Source organism: Xenopus laevis, chromosome 7L, assembly GCF_017654675.1.
Source record: "Xenopus laevis strain J_2021 chromosome 7L, Xenopus_laevis_v10.1, whole genome shotgun sequence".
Classification (NCBI taxonomy): Eukaryota; Metazoa; Chordata; class Amphibia; order Anura; family Pipidae; genus Xenopus; species Xenopus laevis.
Window position 1 is genome coordinate 68853131 of NC_054383.1, and position 22798 is coordinate 68875928.

At 33.8% G+C, this 22798-nt stretch overlaps 1 protein-coding gene across 1 annotated transcript; it reads left to right on the forward strand.

Moving 5' to 3' along the window:
* On the forward strand, positions 1–21940 carry atp12a.L (ATPase, H+/K+ transporting, nongastric, alpha polypeptide L homeolog; the record flags this gene model as incomplete). The annotated part of the gene is given in 23 exon segments (NM_001086127.1): positions 1–235; positions 1225–1389; positions 3429–3488; positions 3868–4071; positions 4802–4915; positions 5528–5662; positions 6216–6333; positions 6880–7148; positions 7804–8002; positions 8793–8902; positions 8995–9129; positions 9234–9426; positions 9722–9897; positions 10963–11099; positions 12688–12838; positions 15276–15444; positions 16337–16491; positions 16945–17068; positions 17277–17422; positions 17927–18060; positions 18683–18784; positions 20785–20876; positions 21580–21940. Coding segments are annotated over 23 exon segments (3129 nt in total). The 3' UTR covers positions 21609–21940.
* Between the last annotated feature and the right edge of the window lie 858 nt (positions 21941–22798).

The window sequence follows — 22798 nt, forward strand, 5'->3', positions numbered from 1 at the left end:
GAAAGCTTTCCTGTCCTGGCTGAAGATGTCAAGGTGCGGGGAGGACTGCAGCTAACATTGGCTCCTTGTTGGGACAGCCATAACCTCTACAAGCTCTTGCATTTGAAAAATCTGGTGTAGACATTATTCTTCTGGTTTGGTTTTTGACTCTCTGTTTGATCCTCACAAACTTTTGTTAGAGCAAGGCGGCAGATACCAGTGCTTATTGAGAATAAAAGATAAAATGGGTTCTGAGGTAAGACATTATAATTTATTTTAAACTAAAATCATATACTTTTGTGATTAAGGTATAATTTCTTGTGACTGAATTTTTCTGTATCACAAAATTGTCAGAGCTGCCATATTAATGATTGAATGTAAACATTTGAAAAGTAACTAATTTGTTGTTTTCTTATAATGTTAAAAGATTCATATTTTGTATTAAATAATTACAGTTTCTATCACACAAGTTTGTAACTCTGTTTGTATATTTTCATATGGGGTGGACTACATGCAGTGCAACATTGTGAAACATGTAGCTGGAAGTTAAACTTGAATGTTTTTACTAAATTATAAATTAAGTTCTTCTCAATTGCACAGCAATCCATCATCACATTTTCACCATTTTCAGCAAATAAAAAGAAGAATTATTTAGAAAAACAGCAGCAACATACAGTATATCAAGCCATTTTTTCAGCCAACAACTGCAAAAAAAAACTAAACATCTTGCCAGTTTTTATCAGTTTAAGCAGACAGTTTTGGTGACTTTGTTTTGTTATGAATGCATAGAAAACCTACATTCATTGGAAGATCTGTACAAGATAAGATATATATATATATATATTTTTTTTCTATTTATTTATTTTTTTCAAAATGGACCAGCACTCCAAGTAGTTCCAATTGAATAGTTTATTGTTACATCACTTGTGTATACACGAGTGATCTAACAATAAACTATTCAGTTGGAAATACTTGGCGTGCTGGTCCATTTTGAAAAAATAAATAAATAGAAAAAAAAATATATATATATATCTTATCTTGTACAGATCTTCCAATGAATGTTTTGAAAATAACATGTGACATTTGACCAAGCACCCACAAGTGGATCAAGGAGTAAGAGTGCGGGTACCATCAGAAATACTATATATATAATGTGCATAGCAATAAAAGTGAACGTTCTAGACATAGTGGGGCAATGTTCTACAGGTATATGTCCCTAATTTTTTGTAACCACTATTTGTTAAGGCCAAACCTGATATTTACTCTGTGGAGATCAGTGGAACAAATGATGTAGAAAATCCAAACACAGAAAATGAAGAAGAGAAGTACAAGGATCTTCATAATAAAAAAACTAAGAAGACCAAGAAAAAAGGCAAGAAAGTCGATGAGCTTAAGCAAGAACTTGAGCTGGTGAGTAATGTTTAAAGCAATAAATAATTATAGTTGCAGTATACCCTGAAAGCAATAAATAGAGCTTATGCTGAACATAAAGTTAGTAAAACTGCTCCATGTTTGGTTCTTACATGAATTACGGGAAGGCCATCTTCCATAGACTTCATTTTTAATTACATTTTTCTAAATGTTTTCCTTGTTTTTATCTGTAATGAAAGTCAGTATATGTTCCCAACTATAATATAATCAATATTTACTTGAGGTAAAACAATCCTTTTGGGTTTTATTACTGTTAACAAGTTTTTAATAGACTTAAGGTATGGTGATCCAAATTACGAAAAGATTCTTCATCTGGAAAACCCCAGGTCCTGAGCATTCTGGATAAAAGGTCACATGCTTGTAATCTATTACATGCCACACAGGGACCAAACATGGAGTAGCATACATTTCCCTGTTTAGCCTGTTTAATTCACTTAATAACAAAACCACAGATTCTTCATAATTAAAAAGAATAGGCAATCAAAATCCTGATATTCAATGGAAATAACTGAAGAAGAATTTAATAAAATATCCAGGGTATTATAATAAGTTAAAAGTTTTGTTTATGACAAAATAATTATGGTTGGCCTAAAATAAATAAAAAAAATGTTCAATCTAAAACAGATGCAGTATTATTTTTTTGGGGTGGGGTCTTGGTTTTAGGCCCCGCAACATCCTTCAAACATTTGCAGTTTATAAAATGGTCCTTGCATCTGGATATTCTATGAGTCAGATCAGAGCCATATATAACATAAGGGGCACATTTACTAAGCTCGAGTGAAGGATTTGAAGTAAAAAAACTTTGAATTTCGAAGTATTTTTTTGGGTACTTCGACCATCGAATAGGCTACTACGACCTTCGATTCGAACGATTCAAACTAAAAATCATTTGACTATTCGACCATTCAATAGTGGAAGTACTGCCTCTTTAAAAAAACTTAAATGCGCCCCTAGTTGTATATCTACCCATTTAGTTAATAGTTGGTGTTTTCAGAACCTTTTAAAATAATTTTATGGAATAACTAAGGCATAGAAGCTCTTTCTATGTCAACAATGACTTCAAAGCACACGTGGCTCAATAATGAAAAAATAATTACGTTAACAAAGCCCATCATAAAAGTTAAAAAAGCCACATAGAAAATTGTATGAAAATTCAGTTACCAGATCATTTCATGTACCATGTTTAGCTCACAAACAAACTTTAAAGCATATTTGAGTGAGAAAAATTGATTAGATGTTTTGTTTCTCTTATTCAAATAGAAGCAAATATCTCCGTGCTGCTAGCAATACACATTGGAAATAAATATTGTGTAGTACCTGGCAGTGTCACACTAATGATCCAATCCCTGTCTTGTGCATACACTGACAGGCAAGCCATCTTTGCCTACACATTGCAAAATATTAAAATGCATATTTTCACCCTGAAATTGTTAGTTGAGGGGATTCCAAGTGTGACACAGCCCTTCTGCCTCCTTTACTTGGTGGAACATACGTTGCTTTTTTACTTTTACTTTACCTTAGATAAAATGTAATTTTAAGAAATTTCTGGCATTTCCTTTCAATTACTATCAAGTAACTTCTAAGTGTGTATTTTTTTACTGTAGACTGGGACTAGTGTATTTAAAGAACACTTAAGCATAAAGACTGATTCATAGCATATTAGACATGCTGTCAATAGAATGGCATAACACTGAAAGTGGTTCTTTTTTTATTTTTAAAGGGGTAATTACATTTTTTTAACTTATTCTATTTCTGTCATGCCAAGGATCAACCTGTACTGTGAATGGTACTTTTTCTGTACAAAAAAGTTCAGCAGTGCAGCCATGGCAGTATTTGGAGATAGGATTACAAGGATATGTATAGCCAGCAGTCTGGCTTCAACATCCTCAAAAGAAAGTCACAGCTTAAAGTATGTTCCACATGTTCTGAGGATGACAACAATGTAATTATGTTAAATATTAACATCAATTTTAAATTTTTTTTCATGTGGTCTTAATTTAAATAATCTCTTTAATTAGGAAGATCATAAACTCAGTGCTGAAGAACTGGAAGCAAAATATGAAACAAATCTTCTTAAAGTAAGGAAAATTAGTTTATTCTTTATTGGATTTTCGCACAATTTTATTGTTTTTTTACCCGAAACTATTAAATCGAGCTTTTTTTTTTTTAAATAAATCAATAAATAAAGTAAAATTGGGTATAGGAGTTTGGTTGTAGTTTTTTATTTAAAAAAATAAATAAATTCACATTAGATTAATTCACTATCATTGGTTCAGTCAATTACAATCAGTACATTCCAATGACTGAATTTATTTAATGAATTTAATAAGCCTTAAGCCCAGAGCCATTGGAATCAAAGGATAGAGTGATTAGAACTTGATAACCAGTGCCCTAAATGTATCACCCTTTAAGAGGATCTAAAGTCTTATAAAATATTTATTGTTTCTATGGTTCTAGGGTCTCACCAGTGCAAGAGCGGCAGAGGTTCTGGCTCGTGATGGTCCCAACGCACTTACGCCCCCAAAGGGTACTCCTGAAATTGTCAAATTCATAAGGCAGATGATAGGAGGTTTCTCCCTGCTTTTGTGGGCTGGCGCGATACTCTGCTGGATTGCTTATGGGATTCAGTATTCCCAAGACAATACAACCTCTAGAGATAATGTAAGTTTTACACAAATGAAATACAGCCTGAGGCATAGCTCTGTGCTCATGTATTTATTGTGTTATGACATGTGCAATGCAATGTTTTCTATATGAAAGCAGTATACGATTGAAGAACACTTTTCTAATTTATTACATTAAACCCTTATTTTACTGAGAACTTACCAAGATATTACCTCTTAATCACAAATTGCTCACTCATATTTAAAGAGTATGCCATTTCAATTAAATTATGTAAGTGTAGTAACTTCCATAGTTTGCTGTATTTCAACAATCATTGCCAACTATTGCTGTAGCCAGGGAAAACTGCACTGATTCTTTTACTCAATAAGGACTGTTATAAAGTGTAAATGTTATCATATTACAAAAGATTTCGCAAACACACCAAAGCCATTATATAGGCAGGAGTTAAGCTTATGAATATGGTTCATAAACAAAGCATACTACATAGTGGTACAGATTACCATTTTACCGCCTCCACTTTTAGTAAATTCAATACATCATTTAATATCCTTGTTTGTCTGTTTCTATATTTCTAAATAAGGTGTTAAAGAAATCAGATGTGCCAACAATTACCTCATCTCAAATGTTTTGGCACAAAACTGGCTGCTCACACATGTTCTGACTGAAAGTAACACCGAAAGGGTTGAAACAAAGATTATTTTAAATTCACATAATTTTTGTAGTTGTTTGCTCTGCTAACATTAATATTTTTTCATTTATGGCATAGCTGTATCTAGGTATTGTCCTTGCAGCAGTTGTCATCCTCACTGGCTGCTTTGCCTATTTCCAGGAGGCTAAAAGTACTAATATCATGGCCAGTTTCAATAAAATGATTCCACAGGTGAGAAAAGACATTGTTTATATCAGTATATATTCCAGAATGCTCCTAAACGCTATTTCATTATGATAGAAGTTTATGTTTTTTTTTCTATGTAAGTTTCTTGTGACCAACAGCATTTAGTAAGTAAATACAATTATTCAATATATAGTGAATAAAGTACCCCCTCTTGTAAAATATAAGGATATTATAAGTTACAGAGGAGTTTCATGACCATATAAAACCACGGGCCAAAGGCCGAGTGTTTTTATACAGGTCATGGAACTCCGAGGTAACTTCTAATATCCTCATATTTTACAACTGGGGGTACTTTATTTATTATAATACACACGTTTCAGTGAGTCATGTGACAGAAATGACATCAGAACTCACCATTTATAACTAATGACATCAGAACTCTCCGTTTATAAGGATATAATTTACAAGATATTCATGGCTTTTGTGAATTATATAGTATTACTGGCCCTATAAAGAGATGTTACAATAATACTGTATATACCGAGCAGATTGATTTAACTATTTGATCAAAATTCACTTATTTTGTAGTAAATATATGAGATGAAACTATGGTTTATTTATATTTACATTTTGCCTGGAACATTTATTTTGCTCTAGCAAGCTATTGTTACCCGAGATGGAGAGAAACTTGAGATCCCAGCCACAGATTTAGTAGTAGGAGATCTTGTAGACATTAAGGGTGGAGATCGAATCCCAGCTGATCTCAGACTGACCTTTGCCCAAGGTTGTAAGGTAAATGTATTTCTTTTCTTTATAAATGTCTTCTGAAGAAAGAATCAGACGAATGATGCTATGATTGCTATGGGTTCCCAGAATGGGACCAAACTGTGCAACTTTAAATGCATGCTCCCCTACAAAATGTTATACAAGCTGGCACGTATGAAACAGGAATTGGCAAAATGCTGCATGCATACTTTAAAGATAAAAACATTAAAAAACCTACCAGGAGTTACTAAGAATCAATTGTATCAAATCAACAATGTCTTAAAACAGTTTTTATTAGAAACTAAAATTATAAGACAATTTGAAACTTTTACAATCTGCAAATTTAGCATTTTACGTGAATGTTTTTTTTTTGGGGGGGGGGGAAATTAATTTTACATTCAAGGATATGATTCCTAAGTTATCATTTATATTGCCTTCTACGCTCCAAGACTGTTAAGTGTCTTTAGTTATTGCTCTTGGTTTAGATTCTGAAAAATTATATTTTTATTTAAAAAACCTTTATAGAAACTACAGTTTTTTTCTCTCACTTTCTCTCTCTATCTTCCTTTTCTCTGGTTAGGTAGACAATTCTTCTCTGACTGGAGAATCAGAGCCACAAACACGCTCAAGTGAATACACTCATGAAAATCCCCTTGAAACAAAAAATATTGCATTCTACTCTACCACCTGTCTTGAAGGTAAAACAATATAAATAATTCAAACTTTGCCTGAAAGAGTAAATGGCACAAGATAAAAATTACATACAAAATCCCATTCAGAACTATGTATTTACCACAAAGATATATGTCTGCCTGTACACACAGTTTTTGAGGGAATTAACGATGGTATTCAGGTTAGTGTAGTATCTGGAGCATAAAGATAAGGTCTTCTAGTCTTCAGGCACAACGTAGGTTTATTTTGGCTGAACTCTTTCCAACATAAAGGTTACATGGACACAGTTTAAAAGCATTTCAGCAACATTCATTCAAGACTTTTCCCCTCTGTGGGGCTCTCACCATTCAGGGTGGTTTCCACACTCTGGGACATTCTTGACTTCTCACTGAGCCCTGCTGACCCTTAAGGTATTTCAGCTCATCAGCCTCTGGCTAGGCTCAGCTTCGGGCAGCACCACACCCCCATCCAACACAAGGAATTGTCCAGAAAGAACTGATGTGTAGTTATTTACTAAGTAGTTCTGTAAAATGATAATGATAAAATACTTTGTTTTCCATTCCAAATTTTAGGTACAGCCAGAGGTTTTGTAATCAATACCGGTGATCATACAATCATAGGTCGGATTGCATCATTGGCTTCTGGAGTTGGAAATGAGAAGACACCCATTGCAGTGGAAATTGAGCACTTTGTGCATATTGTAGCTGGGGTGGCTGTGTCTATTGGTATCTTGTTTTTCATTATTGCCATGAGCATGGGTTACTCAGCTCTCAACTCTATCATCTTTCTCATTGGGATTATAGTGGCTAATGTGCCTGAAGGATTACTGGCTACTGTGACTGTAAGTACTTATATTATTCTAAAGTATTCTAAAGTATCTTAAATTTCATCATGCACAAAAAGGCACAAGGCCTTCAGCAAGAATCACTGTTAACATTGGATATATATATATATATATACTTGAAGTAAACTGGAGCACTCTTAATGCAAATTGCAACTGCCTGGGTGCAGGTTAAAAATAATAGATATCCATAGCAAAAAACCGCACTGCCAGGTCTTTGTCCAAGTGAAAAAAAGATTTATTAGATATACGACGTTTCGGCCCTGTTACTCGAGCCTTCTTCAGGGAACCCACCTGAAGAAGGCTCGAGTAACAGGGCCGAAACGTCGTATATCTAATAAATCTTTTTTCACTTGGACAAAGACCTGGCAGTGCGGTTTTTTGCTATGGATATATATATATATATATATATATATATATTTTTTTTTGTGTGTGTGTGTATTACTAGTTTTGCAATACCCCTGCTTCAAAAATATTTAAGGTTATACTAATAATGTAGATTGGCACCACAAAAATTATTATGTTTTTTTAAAAAGATATTTATTGGTAAACCATTATTGACCAAAACAGGCAATTACACCAAATTAGGGATTATCATTTTATTTAAGGTTTTGTTTTTACCTGTTAATTTAACTGCTGCTGTTTTGTTCGACAGGTTACACTTTCTCTCACAGCAAAAAGAATGGCAAAGAAAAATTGTCTTGTGAAGAATCTGGAAGCTGTTGAGACACTCGGCTCTACATCTGTTATTTGCTCTGACAAAACTGGAACCCTTACACAAAACAGAATGACCGTAGCACACCTCTGGTTTGACAACCACATCCATTCAGCTGACACAAGTGAAGAACAAACATGTATGTATACCACCATTATGTTGCATTTTACATACATTCCTTAATGCAGGCATTAATAGTGCATTTGATTAAGGATTACACAACAGTTTTTCCTTTGTTGTGACTGGTATTTAAGAATAACTTTTTGTGTAAAAGAAAATGATTGGTGCCCTAAATTATTTTTGGGAGCAGGGCATAAGGCTATTCTAAAGTCTTTTCTTGAGCCAAACACAAATGATTTGATATATTTTTTTATTATGTATTTCTAATGACTTTGCCTCTGCATTGCCTGTATATTTAGACGTATGTAATGTTGTTTGCTCCTGTATGTAATTATAATATTGGAAAGTTGTATTATGCAAAAGCAAGTAACATTACAAATGTCAATACCTGGTTGCTTAAATTGCCTCATATATAACTAAACATTTTTTGAAAATTTGTCTAAACATATCTAAACCAGTGTTTGATAGAAAATCCTTTAGTAATGCATAATATTGTGTAATGATTAGTTACATCCTCCTTTAATACTTAAATATTTACGTTACATGGAACGTTTATTTAGCATACATGGAATCAGTTTATTTAGCGTAAGAAAATCAGACATGAGTTATTCAACAAGAGCATTAGGGTGTTTTTTCTGTCCAATAATAAAATGAGCCAACTGGCATTAAATAAAAATTAAAAGGTTTTTCCAAGTTTGTAAGGCAGCTGGCATATATTTGTGTCCATACTGCTTTATTAATTGTATGTACATTTCAATGGGTCTGTGTTTTAAATATCAGTTAAATTTGAAATCTCATCCCCCTTGCAGATCATTCTTTTGAACAAACATCTGAAACATGGACTGCATTAATTAAAATTGTATCTCTGTGTAATCGGGCTGAATTTAAAGCTGGGCAGGGCGATGTTCCAATTATGAAGGTATACATACAAAACATTCGCCAAAGATGTTATAATTACTTTAATAATGACAGTGGAATAACAATTGTATGTTTTTGCTTTTCCTTGTTTAGAAAGTTGTTGTGGGAGATGCATCAGAAACTGCACTATTAAAATTTTCTGAAGTCATCACAGGAAACATCATGGAAGTCAGAAATCGTAACAAAAAAGTGACTGAAATTCCTTTTAACTCAACAAATAAATTCCAGGTAAAGATAAAAGGATGTTTTCATATAATTTTCAGAGGCGTATTTTTGTTTTTCCTCTGTTGTTAAAACTTAACAAATAAATAAATATCAACTCCCAACTGCAGTTATCCATACACAAGACGGATGATCCCCAGGATAAACGGTTCTTATTGGTAATGAAAGGTGCTCCAGAGAGAATACTAGACCAATGCTCCACTATTATGATTGGGGGTAAAGAACAACCTTTAGATGAGAATATGAAGGAATCATTTCAAACAGCTTACATGGAACTTGGTGGACTTGGAGAAAGAGTTCTTGGTGAGAAATATGTTTTTGGATACTCCCAAAAAAAAATCTTAATAAGAAACAGACAAAAATGTGAAGCATTTAACACACAATATTTGGTAATTATTACAATGCATTTTTAAGTAACAAAGGTGTATATACTTGAAATAACAGAAGGCATTCTGTGATTGTTGACCAATGCGCTTACAACCATTTTGTGAGCTCCCTAATTCAACAATTTGTTTTTTATATTCTAAATGTATTTAAAAACGAGATTAAAAATCTTATTTATATTCTCATTTATGTGTATATTGACCTGTTCTTCCAGGTTTTTGTCACCTGTACCTCCCAGAAGATGAATATCCAGACTCATATCCATTTGACACAGAGTCAATGAACTTTCCCACATCAAACCTTTGCTTTGTTGGACTTATGTCCATGATTGATCCACCACGTTCAACTGTGCCTGATGCTGTTTCAAAGTGTCGAAGTGCAGGAATAAAGGTGCAAAGATTTAGAAAAAAATAATATAACTTGACCAAGGTTATTCCAACAAGGAAACCAATACAGATATATCACCAAAATAACACCACTTATGTTAAAACATTTCCCCTAAGGCACAAGTTTTGCCTAGGTGCAGTAGACATTTTGATGTTTGCCTTTAAACAGCTGACTAGTAAAAAAGTGGTTGATATAGATGCACATATTTTACCCACATAAGCTATAAATAAGAATAAAAGGTGCAGAGTATGCCTAATAACCCATAGCAAACAATAACAGGGTCATGTAATTAAAGGTTACTAAGCCTTGGCAAACATAGTACGTTTTTTTGCGTTTTATTACCCCAGTAAACCATAGACATTTGGGGGCAAATTTACTAAGGTCGAAGTGAATTTGAGGGAATTTTCTAAGTAAAAAAATTTGAAGTAAGTTTTTGGATACTTCGACCATCGAATAGGATACTATGACTTCGAATTTACTTCGACTTTGATTCGAAGCAAAAATCGTTTAAATATTCGACCATTCGATAATCGAAGTACTGTCTCTTTAAAAAAACTTCGACTTCAATACTTCGCCAAATTAAACCTTTACACACACCAAATAAAAATCATTAGATAGTACGCTAAAATCGTTCGAATTATTTAATTGTTCGATCAAATGATTTTATGCAATCGCAGGATTGCCAAATTTGCTGAAAAAACTTCGAATTCTAAGTTTTTTAATTCGATGGTCGAATTTCGAAGTATTTTACACTTCGAAATTCACCCCTTGATAAATCTGCCCCTTGATGCTAAAAAAACTTTAATGCTAAAACGTATTTATTTGCTTTTAAACATATTGGACTTTTGTTACATTCGCTTCATCTGGACTGGCTAGGTATTCATTGACAAATCTTATGCTGATTTTTAAGTGACTATTATCAATGTTATACAATTAACTTCAGCTTTCATATGTTATTTTTAGTTATTTGGCTTTACCATACCCATGTTTATAGTATATATGATCCATTCAGCTTAAAGGGGATATTTCCTTTTCTGTTTTTACAGTATTTTTTTCCTTCTGCTACAGGTTATAATGGTTACCGGTGACCACCCTATCACAGCAAAAGCTATTGCCAAAAGTGTTGGTATCATTTCAGCTGGGAGTGAAACTGTAGAAGATATTGCTAAGCGTCTTAACATTCCTGTAGAGCAAGTTAACAAACGGTGAGAATAACTAGAACTTTGCCCTTTTTTCTCGTTTTATAATATAGCATAACATTTATAGCACATAGTTTTGCTGAACTTTACATTTTACCTTACAATTGGTTCACTGTCAAATTTTGACTTGTCTTAAAAACTTTGAACAGGGCTAGAGGTAGGCAGAAGATGGTTTTAGAGGTATGTGCCTGGCACCCCTTTGTTGTTGAGCCGCCTAAGCAGGTGCCTCTTCTGCCAACCCCAAGTTCCGGCCCTGTCTCCCGGCCTCCCGTTAGCAAAAAAAATGGACATCTTGGGGCACATTTACTAAGCTCGAGTGAAGGATTAGAATAAAAAATACTTCGAATGTCGAAGTATTTTTTTGGCTACTTCGACCATCGAATTGGCTACTTCAACCTTCGAACGATTCAAACTAAAAATTTTTGACTATTTGACCATTCAATAGTTGAAGTACTGTCTCTTTAAAAAAAACTTCGACCTCCTACTTCGCCACCTAAAACCTACCGAACCTCAATGTTAGCCTATGGGGAAGGTCCCCATAGGCTTTTTAGCTAATTAGTGATCGAAGGAAAATCGTTAGTTCGATGGATTAAAATCCTTTGAATCGATCGAACGATTTTTCCTTCGATTGTTCGATCGCACGAAATGCGGTAAATCCTTTGACTTCGATATTCGAAGTCAAAGGATTTTACTTCAACCCATAGTAAATGTGCCCCCTTGTGTCAAATGCTTTGTTGATACAGGTAAAGTAGCAACATAGTAATAAATAAATAAACAGGATAAAATCTACTGTTTCTGTGTATGGTTTCTACAACACTGATGGATAGATTTATCAAAATGTGAGATCAGAGCTCACCGCTCACCACAGAAAAAAACATTTTCTATTCATTCCTATGGCATTTTTAGTCACATTTATTCAATTGTGATAAATACAATTCTACAAAAACATGAGGTTTAATTTCAAATACAGGTATGGGACATATTATCCAGAATGAACGGGTCCCTGGGTTTTCCAGATAACGGATCTTTCCGTAATTTGGATCTTCATACCTTAAGTTTACTAGAAAATCAAATAAACCTAAAAAGCTGGTTTTGCTTCCAATAATGATTAATTATATCTTAGTTTGGATCAAGTACAAGGTACTGTTTTATCATTACAGAGAAAAAGGAAATCATTTTTACGAATTCGGATTATTTCATTATAATGGAATCTATGGCAGACAGCCATTCCGTAATTTGGAGCTTTCTGTATGTTGGGTTTCCGGATTATGGATCCAATACCTGTATTGATAAATATCCTAATTGTTCCAATTTTCTTTATAAAGATAAGATCCTGGTAAAGGAATTGGTTGCCCCACACATGTGTTCAGAGCCTACTGTTATACCATTAATTTTTATTACAATCACAAATCTCTATGCACGTTTACTGTTTTCCATTACTTGTCATGTTCTTGGTGTAAGCTCTCATTGGATTTTGAATCAAAAGCTACAGGCTAAGCTTTATTGTAAGATTACATTATTATATATTTCATCCATGTACATTATTTTCGTGCAATGTAGAATATGTAGAATAATTTTCATTGAATTTACATAGTGAGGCCAAAGCAGCAGTGGTGAATGGAGGAGAACTAAAAGACATGTCTTCTGAAGATCTGCATGACATATTATACCATCATTCAGAGATTGTCTTTGCCCGAACATCCCCTCAACAAAAACTAATTATAGTTGAAGGTTGTCAGAAGCAGGTGAGCAAAGTTTCATTCCAAAGTCGAATGCATACATTACATACAAAAGTAGTATCTTTTGTTATGTGGTGCCTGATCCCTCAACCTGACATCTGCAGACCTAGACTATGATTTACAAATCTTGTTCATTTGCATAAATTAAGTGCAATATCAGTATCTGCTGATGTCTATAGAATTTGTGCAAAGTAGTTTCTAACTGTGATCTTTAATAGTGATGGGCAAATTTGCGCCGTTTTGCTTCGTGGAAAAATTCACGAAATTTCCCACGAAATTTGCGAAATGGCGAAAAATTGGCGAAACGTTTTTTGACGCCAGCGTCCGTTTTTTAAAAAATATTTTGATGCCGGTGAATTTTTCGCCAGCGAATTTTTGCGGCGTTTCGCGAATTTTTTCGCTGGCGGTGAATTGCGCAATTTTTTTTTTTCAACTGTTATTAATGCTTTCATATCAAAAATGTACCTGACAGTCAGGAAAGTGTAAACTGAATTGACACATTTACCAAAGTAAAGTTATATTTATTCTATTCATCAGAATTGTATCTTCCTTTGAAATTACCCTAAAAAGATTAAATTAGAACATTGCGGGGCTCATTTATTAAAGCAGCGCAGCGCAGCGCAGCGCAGCGCATAAGTGGACGCAAAAGGTTGTCTGCGCCATCACAAGCGTGATCGCTAATATATTTGCGTGATATTGCGCATAACACAGAGCTTTTGCGATGGTTTTGTTTATGCGCATTGCGCAAAAGATTGGGCATTTATGTCGCAAACGATGCCGTGGTTGTTAGGGGCGTGGCTGTGGGCGTGGCTACAATGCGCTTGCACTGCGGCCGTCGCAGATTTGCGTCTGTATATGTGCAAAACTGCACCCGGGCAACAGCACCACAATTTTTACGCCTGCCTCTTCGTGGCGTAATAGTAACGCTCTTCAAAATGCGCATTCCTGCCCAGCTGCGCTAGTATATTCAAGATGAACAACCCTTGTAAAGTGCATATTAACCACGCCTTCCACCCAACATGTTTATATTGACCAAGGTTCCTTTAAGGGTATCAGGTAGGCTAAACACCTTTGCAACCAAACAAATATTAGCACAGAAACAAATGCAGATGCGTCTAAGTGAACGCAATATGCGCAATATGTGACGCAACTAATTAAAGCAGCGCATTCATACATGAGCACAACTAATCCTTACCTTTGCGGTATCTTCCTGTGCGCACAATTTATTATAAGCACTGCGACAGCTGATACGCAGTTTCACACGTCGCACCTGTCTTGTGTCTACATTAGCGCACAAATCGCACTGTTAAGGTATCGTGCGCTACATTATTAAATACTCGCATGCGCTGGGCAAATGTCTGGCCACTGCGCTCTTTTTAGCGCTGCGCTGCGTTAATAAATGAGCCCCTGCATGTGCAAAGATGTTCTACCAAAGGTGTTCTACCTAACCCTATCAAACATTAGTAAATACTGAACGTTTCTGATTTAACAATATGAAACATCAAGTCATCAATAATAAATGGTTCAGAATGAATTGTTTTAAATTCTCAGTGGTATTAAGCATGCGTACACTCTTTTATATATATGTTTGTATGTATATATGCAATCCTTATTGGAAAATATAAGGATATTATACGTTACTGAGGAGTTCCATAACCATATAAATACACCAGGCCGAAGGCTGAGTGCTTTTATACAGGTCATGGAACTCCGATGTGACTTCTAATATCCTCATATTTTGCAACTGGGGGTATTTTTTAATTGTTATAATACACAAGTTAAAAAGAAATGACATCACTAAGCTCCGTTTATAACTGATGGCATCACTAAGCACCATTTATCAAGATATAATTTACAGGATATTCATGGCGTGTTATATAACATATATATATATATATATATATATATATATACTTAGCTTGAGTGAAGGATTGGAAGAAAAAAAACTTCAAATTTCAAATTTTTTTGGCTACTTCGACCATCAAATTGGCTACTTCGACCTTCGACTTCGATTCGAACGTTTCGAACTAAAAATCGTTCCACTATTCGACCATTCGATAACCGAAGTACTGTCTCTTTAAAAAAAACTTCGACCCCCTAGTTCGCCGCCTAAAACCTACCAAAGTGCCATGTTAGCCTATGGGGAAGGTCCGCCTACGATTTGTAACAATTTTTAGGTCGAAGAAAAATCATTCGATCGATGGATTAAAATCCTTTGTATCGAACGATTCAAAGGATTTAATCGTACGATCGAAAGATTTTTAGTTTGATCGTTTGATCATACTATTTGCGGTAAATCCTTCGACTTCTATATTCGAAGTCGAAGGATTTACATTCGGCAGTCAAATAACGAGGGTTAATTAACTGTGTAAATCTGCCCCTATGTGTATATGAAAATGATTAAAATTGCATTTATTTAGCAGATTTATCATTTATTTTTCAGAATGCTGTTGTAGCTGTGACTGGTGATGGTGTTAATGACTCACCTGCTCTGAAAAAAGCAGATATTGGAATTGCTATGGGGATAGCAGGATCTGATGCAGCTAAAAATGCAGCAGATATGATTTTACTAGATGATAATTTTGCCTCTATTGTTACCGGAGTTGAAGAAGGTAACAACAGTCGAAATAATATTTAATTATATGATTTTTTAAAAAACAACACTCACCAAATCAGTGACATTTTGTTGCCTTTTCCCTACCTTTTCCCTGTTTTTTGGGGGGGGGGGTGCCACAAAAATTCTTAAACATTTACTTGCAAACTGCTACAAGGGCAAAACAGTTACTATAGCTAGACCTTTTAAACAGTCATAAAGGCTTTAATAAAGATATAACTTTAAACATCTTATAATAGTTGTATCAATAGTACACATACATATAGGGGGTTATTTATCAAAGTCCGAATTTATCTCAATATTTTCTGCTACAAACTCCAATCAAATCCGCTCAGGTTTTTTACGCTTATTTATTATTACATTTTTCCAAAAATTTCCATTGTGGGAAAAAATCAGATTTTCAAATTTTTTGGGGATTTTTTTCTGATTTTCACGAATTTCGCGATTTCATGAAAATTGTACAAAAACCCAGTGCACATCAAAAAATCATTGGGACTTCTCCCATTGACTTATATGCACCCTAGACAGGTCTGAGATGCCAGCTTTTCAGATTCTGACTTTTCCATCCTCAGGGTTTAATAAATTCTGAAAAAGTCATGATTTTTTAAAAGTCAGATTTTGTAAAAAAAAATAAAAAATAAAATCTTTTTGTGATTTTTGCATTCGGAGTTTAGTAAATAACCCCCCTAAAGTATGTAGAAAACCTGAAACTTGGCTTTCACATTATTTTATTTGGTTGTAAATATACTATGTATGTTCCAGACAAAACTGATAAGCCAACACATAAGGTTATTCAGTTTCGTAAAATGATTGGGGGAAAAGGAAGCATTTTTAGCATAAAGTTGAGCATAAGGTACTATCACTTTCTTAATGGTTCTTCCATTTTCTAGGACGCCTTATTTTTGACAACATCAAAAAATCAATTGGATACACCTTAACCAAGAACATTGCTGAACTGTGTCCTTTTTTGATCTACATCATTGCCAGTATTCCTTTGCCGATTGGCACTATTACCATCCTCTTCATTGACTTGGGCACAGATATTGTAAGTAAAAGCAATTTTTGGATAACTTTCTGCAATATCCAAAACTGACTCAAGTTTAACATCATGCATAATACTGGATGGGAAGATATTATTAATAAATTATGTAATCATCAAACCATAAATCAAATGTGTAAATCACATGTGTAAATCACATGTACAGTGTTGAGCCAATTCATAAATAAAATAATTCAAATGTAAAAATATAATTTTTAATGAAAAAGTAGCATGTTGCTCAATTAATTTCCATCAAGATATATATGTTTTGCTTTTTTCAGATGAAATATTTAAAAATATTAAGTTAAGTAGGAAAACAAAATTTTTTTTTTACAAAATTAAATTCTCAATTACTTTACTGGGAGTTTATCAGGTTAAAACACTCTCCAGTTGTGATTATTATGTGCAACTATGTTTAAATTTTTGTGGAAGACAAATTTATTGTATTTTTTCTTGCAGATTCCTTCTGTTTCTTTTGCCTATGAAAAAGCTGAACGGGATATAATGAACCGAAAACCTCGCAGGAAGAACATTGACAGATTGGTTAATCAGCAGCTAGCATTATATGCTTACCTTCAAATTGGTGTGTATTTTCTTTTGCTACATATTAAACTTTATGTATTGTCCAAGTTCTTATCAAGGTGTAGAAATTGCGGCAATGTTGATAGCATAATCATCTCATCTCCTCTGCTATTTTAGATCAAATCTATTCAAAATCATTATGTTATAGTAACACTTCATACAAAAAATTCGACAGAAGAATGTTGAATATTTTGTGGTCTTTTTTGAAGGTATAATTCAGTCATTTGGGGCTTTTCTAAATTACTTTACGGTGATGGCTGAGCAAGGATTTCTGCCTTATACCCTACTTGGATTACGTGTTCCTTGGGAAAACATATATGACCAGGAACTAGAAGACAGCTATGGACAACAATGGGTAAGAACAAGGCCACATTTAGACTTTTTATTGCTTGTAGAAGTAAATGGAAATTATAATTTGGAGTGTTCTAATAGTGCTTGGTATTCAAAGGCTATACAGTTTTTCTGTTCATATAATAAATGTATTAATTTTTTGTAGACTCATATATATATTAATATATTGTAGACAATATTATTTAATATCAATGACCTCTGTAAATAAGCTATGCAAACGTATCTTTTGGGGGGACTGGGATGCAGCATCCAAGTTTTCCCTGGAAACTTTCCTTTGCACATCTTGCCTCTTTATTATTCCTAAGGCTCAAAAGCTAGGTCTATATTCCCAAGCACACAGCAACCCTGCGTATAACGGACTTAAGTAGTCATTAGTTACATGGTGTGAATGTATGCTAATTGTGCCGTATTGGTCTACATTTGTATATACAAAATACACAATATTGCAGGATATTTCAAGAGCAACAGCTTTACTGTATGACTAACATGTGATGTATCAATTTTGCAGACTTTTCACCAACGCCAGTTTTTGGAATGGACTGGATACACTGCCTTTTTTGTCAGCATTGTTACTGAGCAACTGGCTGACTTGCTTATCAGGAAAACAAGAAGGAATTCTCTGCTCCAGCAAGGAATTTTCAAGTAAGTTTGTATTAAGAAATTCAGTGCCAATACATGTTTTCTGATGTTTCTTTTATTGTATTATCTTAATTATGATATTTTGCGAGACACAGAACTATGTTCTTAATTACAGATAAAATATACACCCATTTTCGTGTCTATATCTGTCTATTTCACTGTATCTCACTTACTAAAACATCAGCAGCAACAGCCACTAAAGAATAACCAATACTGATAGGTTAAATTAAAGCAAACATATAGATTGTATTTTTAAGGCAATTCTCCATACTAAATAAATAAATAAATAAAATTTTTGTTTGAAGTGCCACGTCTTATTTGTTTTGTGGTTGCCTAAAAGCTAGCAAACCTACCTTTAATGACTTGTATGATGTATGGCAGGATGGGTCCTTTATATAACCACTAATATAAATATATATTATTTTTATTAAACCATAGATCAGTAAAACACTAAGTTGCTCTTTGCATGTGCAAATGCACAACCCATATATTCAGATAACTGTATTGCTTTAACAATGTATTTTTGCACAAAACTGCTATTTGTAACTGCCATCTTGGTACTGTAGGCTATTTTGTTTTGCTACATCTATGCACCTATTGACTGTTTCTTTGTGTATCTTTATAGGAACAAGTTTCTCCTGTTTGGGTTAGCTTCCCAGGTTGTCATTGCTGCATTTTTTTCTTATTGTCCCGATATGCCTTATGCACTAAAATTCACCCCACTAAGGTGAGTATATAACACATATTCCACTTTTACATATTTCCAATTTAACTCAGAATTTCAAGCTAGTACAGGTATAGGATTATTTATCTGGAAACCTGTAATCCTAGTCCATTTTAAATGAATTGTTCTGTATAAAAATAAAAACTGGCTAAATAGGCTGTACAAAATAAAAAATGTAGTCAATATAGTTAGTTGGCCAAAAATGTCTCTGAAGTCTGGAGTGACTGGATGTCTAACGTAATAGCCATAACACTACTTCCTGCTTTGCAGCTCTCTTAGTTTCCACTGATTGGTTAACAGGCAGTAACCAATCAGTGACTTGAGGGGGGGCACATGGGATATAATTGTTTGTTTTTTAATCAGATCTGCATGCCAAGGGTCAAATGCAAACTCACTGAACATTTATGTTCCATGTGGGCCTCCAAGTCGTTGACTAACTCAAAGCCACAATGCAGGAAGTTGGGTTCTGGCTATTCTATTATTCCATCAAAAACCTGCAGAATTTATGTAAAAGTCCCGTCACCTTCACAAAATGTTTAGAGTTTTGGGGTATTCGTGTGAAAATCTGAAAACATGATTTTTCCCAATCCGATTTTTTGGAGTTTTCTTTATTGATAAATAAAGGCAAATTGTGGCTTCTAGTTTGGGCATTTAAAAAATCTGAAAAACTTGGATTTTGATAAATAACCCCCTAAATATATGCAATTTGAAGTTTGAATCAGGTCACTCCAACCTTTATAGATTAAATTTTTGGCTAACTAACTATATTAGAATTTTTTTTTTATTTTGCACAGGCTAACTATATATCCAGTTTTTATTTTTACACTGAACTTTTAACTTAAGCACATCAATATAATTAATTAAAAGCATTTATTTTTCTCTGCCATTATAAAATACTGCCTTGTATTTTAAGGTTTCTAACTTGCATGAAATGTGTATTTGTCTATTTAATATTCAAATGATTTTTAGCAGACTTAAGGTATGGTGATCCAGTTACAGAAAAATCCCTTATGTAGAAAGTCCCAAGGTCCCTAGCATTCCAGACTAAAGATCCTACACCTGTACTGGCTTTTCCACAATTGCACAATTCCAGTCCTCTTCCTGCTATTATTTTCATACTGTATCTCAATTTAACTTTGCCATGTATGCTTTCCACAGAAGTGTTTTTTTCAATACAGCACTGTGTGTTTTGGAATGTGTAATCATTTAAATTTATTAGTGAAAACAATGTTTATTTTGTATACTTGTGTGGACTAATCCATTAGTCAAAAACGGACACCGGCATCAAAAATGAGACGCCGGCGCCATTTCACAAATTTTACGCCGTTTAACGAATTTCGCAAATTTTTTGGCCAAGCGAAACAACGCAAATTCGCCCATCACTATTGCCTACTGTAACAGTGAGGTTGAAAGAGATAAGAAAGTTTAGCTGACGCAGAATAAACAGAAGCATTGGGTTACTTATTAAGGAGCTATTTTTTCACAGAGTCTGTTTTGACGCCGAAAACCAGAAAAAGTTGTGGTAAAAAAAATGCAAGTTTTTGACGATTTATTATTCTCTGAAGCTGTTCCAAGTCCATTTCTGAAAATACTCCATCTAAAACCTGCAGAATTTATGTAAAAGTCCCGTCACCTTCACAAAATGTTTAGAGTTTTGGGGTATTCGTGTGAAAATCTGAAAACATGATTTTTCCCAATCCGATTTTTTGGAGTTTTCTTTATTGATAAATAAGGGCAAATTGTGGCTTCTAGTTTGGGCATTTAAAAAATCAGTAAAATTTGGATTTTGATAAATAACCCCCTAAATATATGCAATTTGAAGTTTGAATGTGTTGAAAATAACCATCAATTTCAAACCCAACTTAATTTACAATTAATGTATGGAATTCTGTGAAATTAGTACAATTTAAGTTAATGCTAATTGCATAATCATAATATAAAGTGCACAGTTGAATGTGTTCCTATATGTCTGCATCTCATATTGCATTTCTTTGGTCTTCTAGGATTCAGTACTGGTTTGTTTCAATTGGTTTTGTCATGTTTATCTTTGTGTATGATGAAATTCGCAAGCTATTCATCAGACAATATCCTGGCAGTAAGTATATAAAACATTTTTTGCTACTACGCAAACATTTTGCTACTGTTTTACACTACAAAAGGGCAATAGTAAAATGCTTTTATTAACTTACTGAAGATATTTTAGGAATGTATAATATTTAGCTTTTCAAATAGTAACGTGCTGCAAAAATTACTTAAACACGCAACTGTATTTCTTGCCACACTGAAATGAAAGGAGATTAAAAGCCCCCCTGACACTCATTTGCTATGTCATCAAAACTGTCATGTAATACAATGAAATTGCCATGCAATTTTTACAGTTAGATATCTGGAGCTAGAAGATATATGTTTAATGCATCCAATGATTGCATGAACAGGAGGACAAGGCCATAACTAGGAGCTGGCTGTGCAGGCTGTGTAGAGAGTAAGCAAAGCTCTTACTGGAGAAACTTCCTGCTTTCAGAGTGCATCCCCTAACAATATGTTGGAATAATCAAACAACTCTTACTATTGCTACAGGTTTATGCCCTCAGTTTAAAAAGTAACACAATTATAAATTGACTGAGACTAGCTGAAAAACAGCCTATACCCCAGACATCCTTAATGGTGAACATTACTTCAAATTATGTAGTAACAAGCTAGATCATATGGTGCTTGGATACTCTATATAAAACTGAAATAAATGTCTACAACAATGAATTGGATTTTTTAGTTTTAAATATATTTCCATTTCTTTGCAGGTTGGTGGGACAAGAACATGTATTATTAAAGTTCTTGAAGAGCTTTCGGAATTACTTGGTGATGTAGACTCATTTCATGGCTGATTGAATGTACGTTGTTGTAAAATATTGCCCGGAAATTTTTATAAAGTATTATATATACTATCTCCTATTTGTTGAACAAATCAGGATGAAGAGTTCTGTAAATGTTATGTAAAATAATAATAAATAATGCCTATTTTTAAAAAATTCAAAAACAATTTGAAAAGAATTGCATTGCCCCATAGCTCATATGAAATACCAGAAAAAAAACTCCTTGCAGATTTTGACTCAAGATAATTTCAACATAATAATTTTGTCAAATAAAGTCCTTTTCAATAAATATCTATCGCATGTGATTTATTTTGACTACTGCCAAAATCAGACTGCGTTTTATATAATACAATAAAAATGATGTAGAGAAATTTGGGCATTTTCTTACAATTACAGCCTTTGCTACACACATACATATATGCCAACAGGTTGACCCTTTCTGCATCTGAATTTCAACCAATTTTAAAGGCATGGTAGTGAATTTATCCCATATCTCCATCTTTTCTTTTGGTGGGGGTACCACTTATGTATTATTAATATAGGCAAACTGATTATTACAATTCCTATATATTTATCCATCTTTCTCTTATGCTACTCTGACACCTCTTGGGTTCTTGTCCTAAGGACACAGCATATCAGCTGTGTAGAGGAATTTAAGCAATTTTAACCATGAGGTGGAGAGAAACCCTTCAGTTTCAATTGCTCTTTTGAGCAAAAGTGATCCTTCAACATGCAGAAGATTTATTTAAATAGTGTCCACATTTCTCAAGAATTTCTCAGTAATACCTCAGCACTCAAGACTTTCTTAGCATAATCATGACCAGATAAGAACATAATTGGTAGCACTGGATACAGCAATTGGTAGCACTAAACACTCTAGATCTCTAATGCATAGTAAGTTCTGCAAATTCAATTCCTAGAACCTATTTGGAGTCAATTGGTGGACTTTGAAAAATGTAAGTTTTTTTGTTAAAAAACGTTGAATTAAATTTGATCCAATACGATGTTACTTTGATTAAAACGATTCAAATTCGAACATGGCCTATTCACCCACGGAAAAAAACTTTAACTTTTTAAATACGTTTTGGTTCGTCTTTTTTTATTCGAATTCCGAAGTTATTGAGTTCAAAAAAACTCCCATTACTTC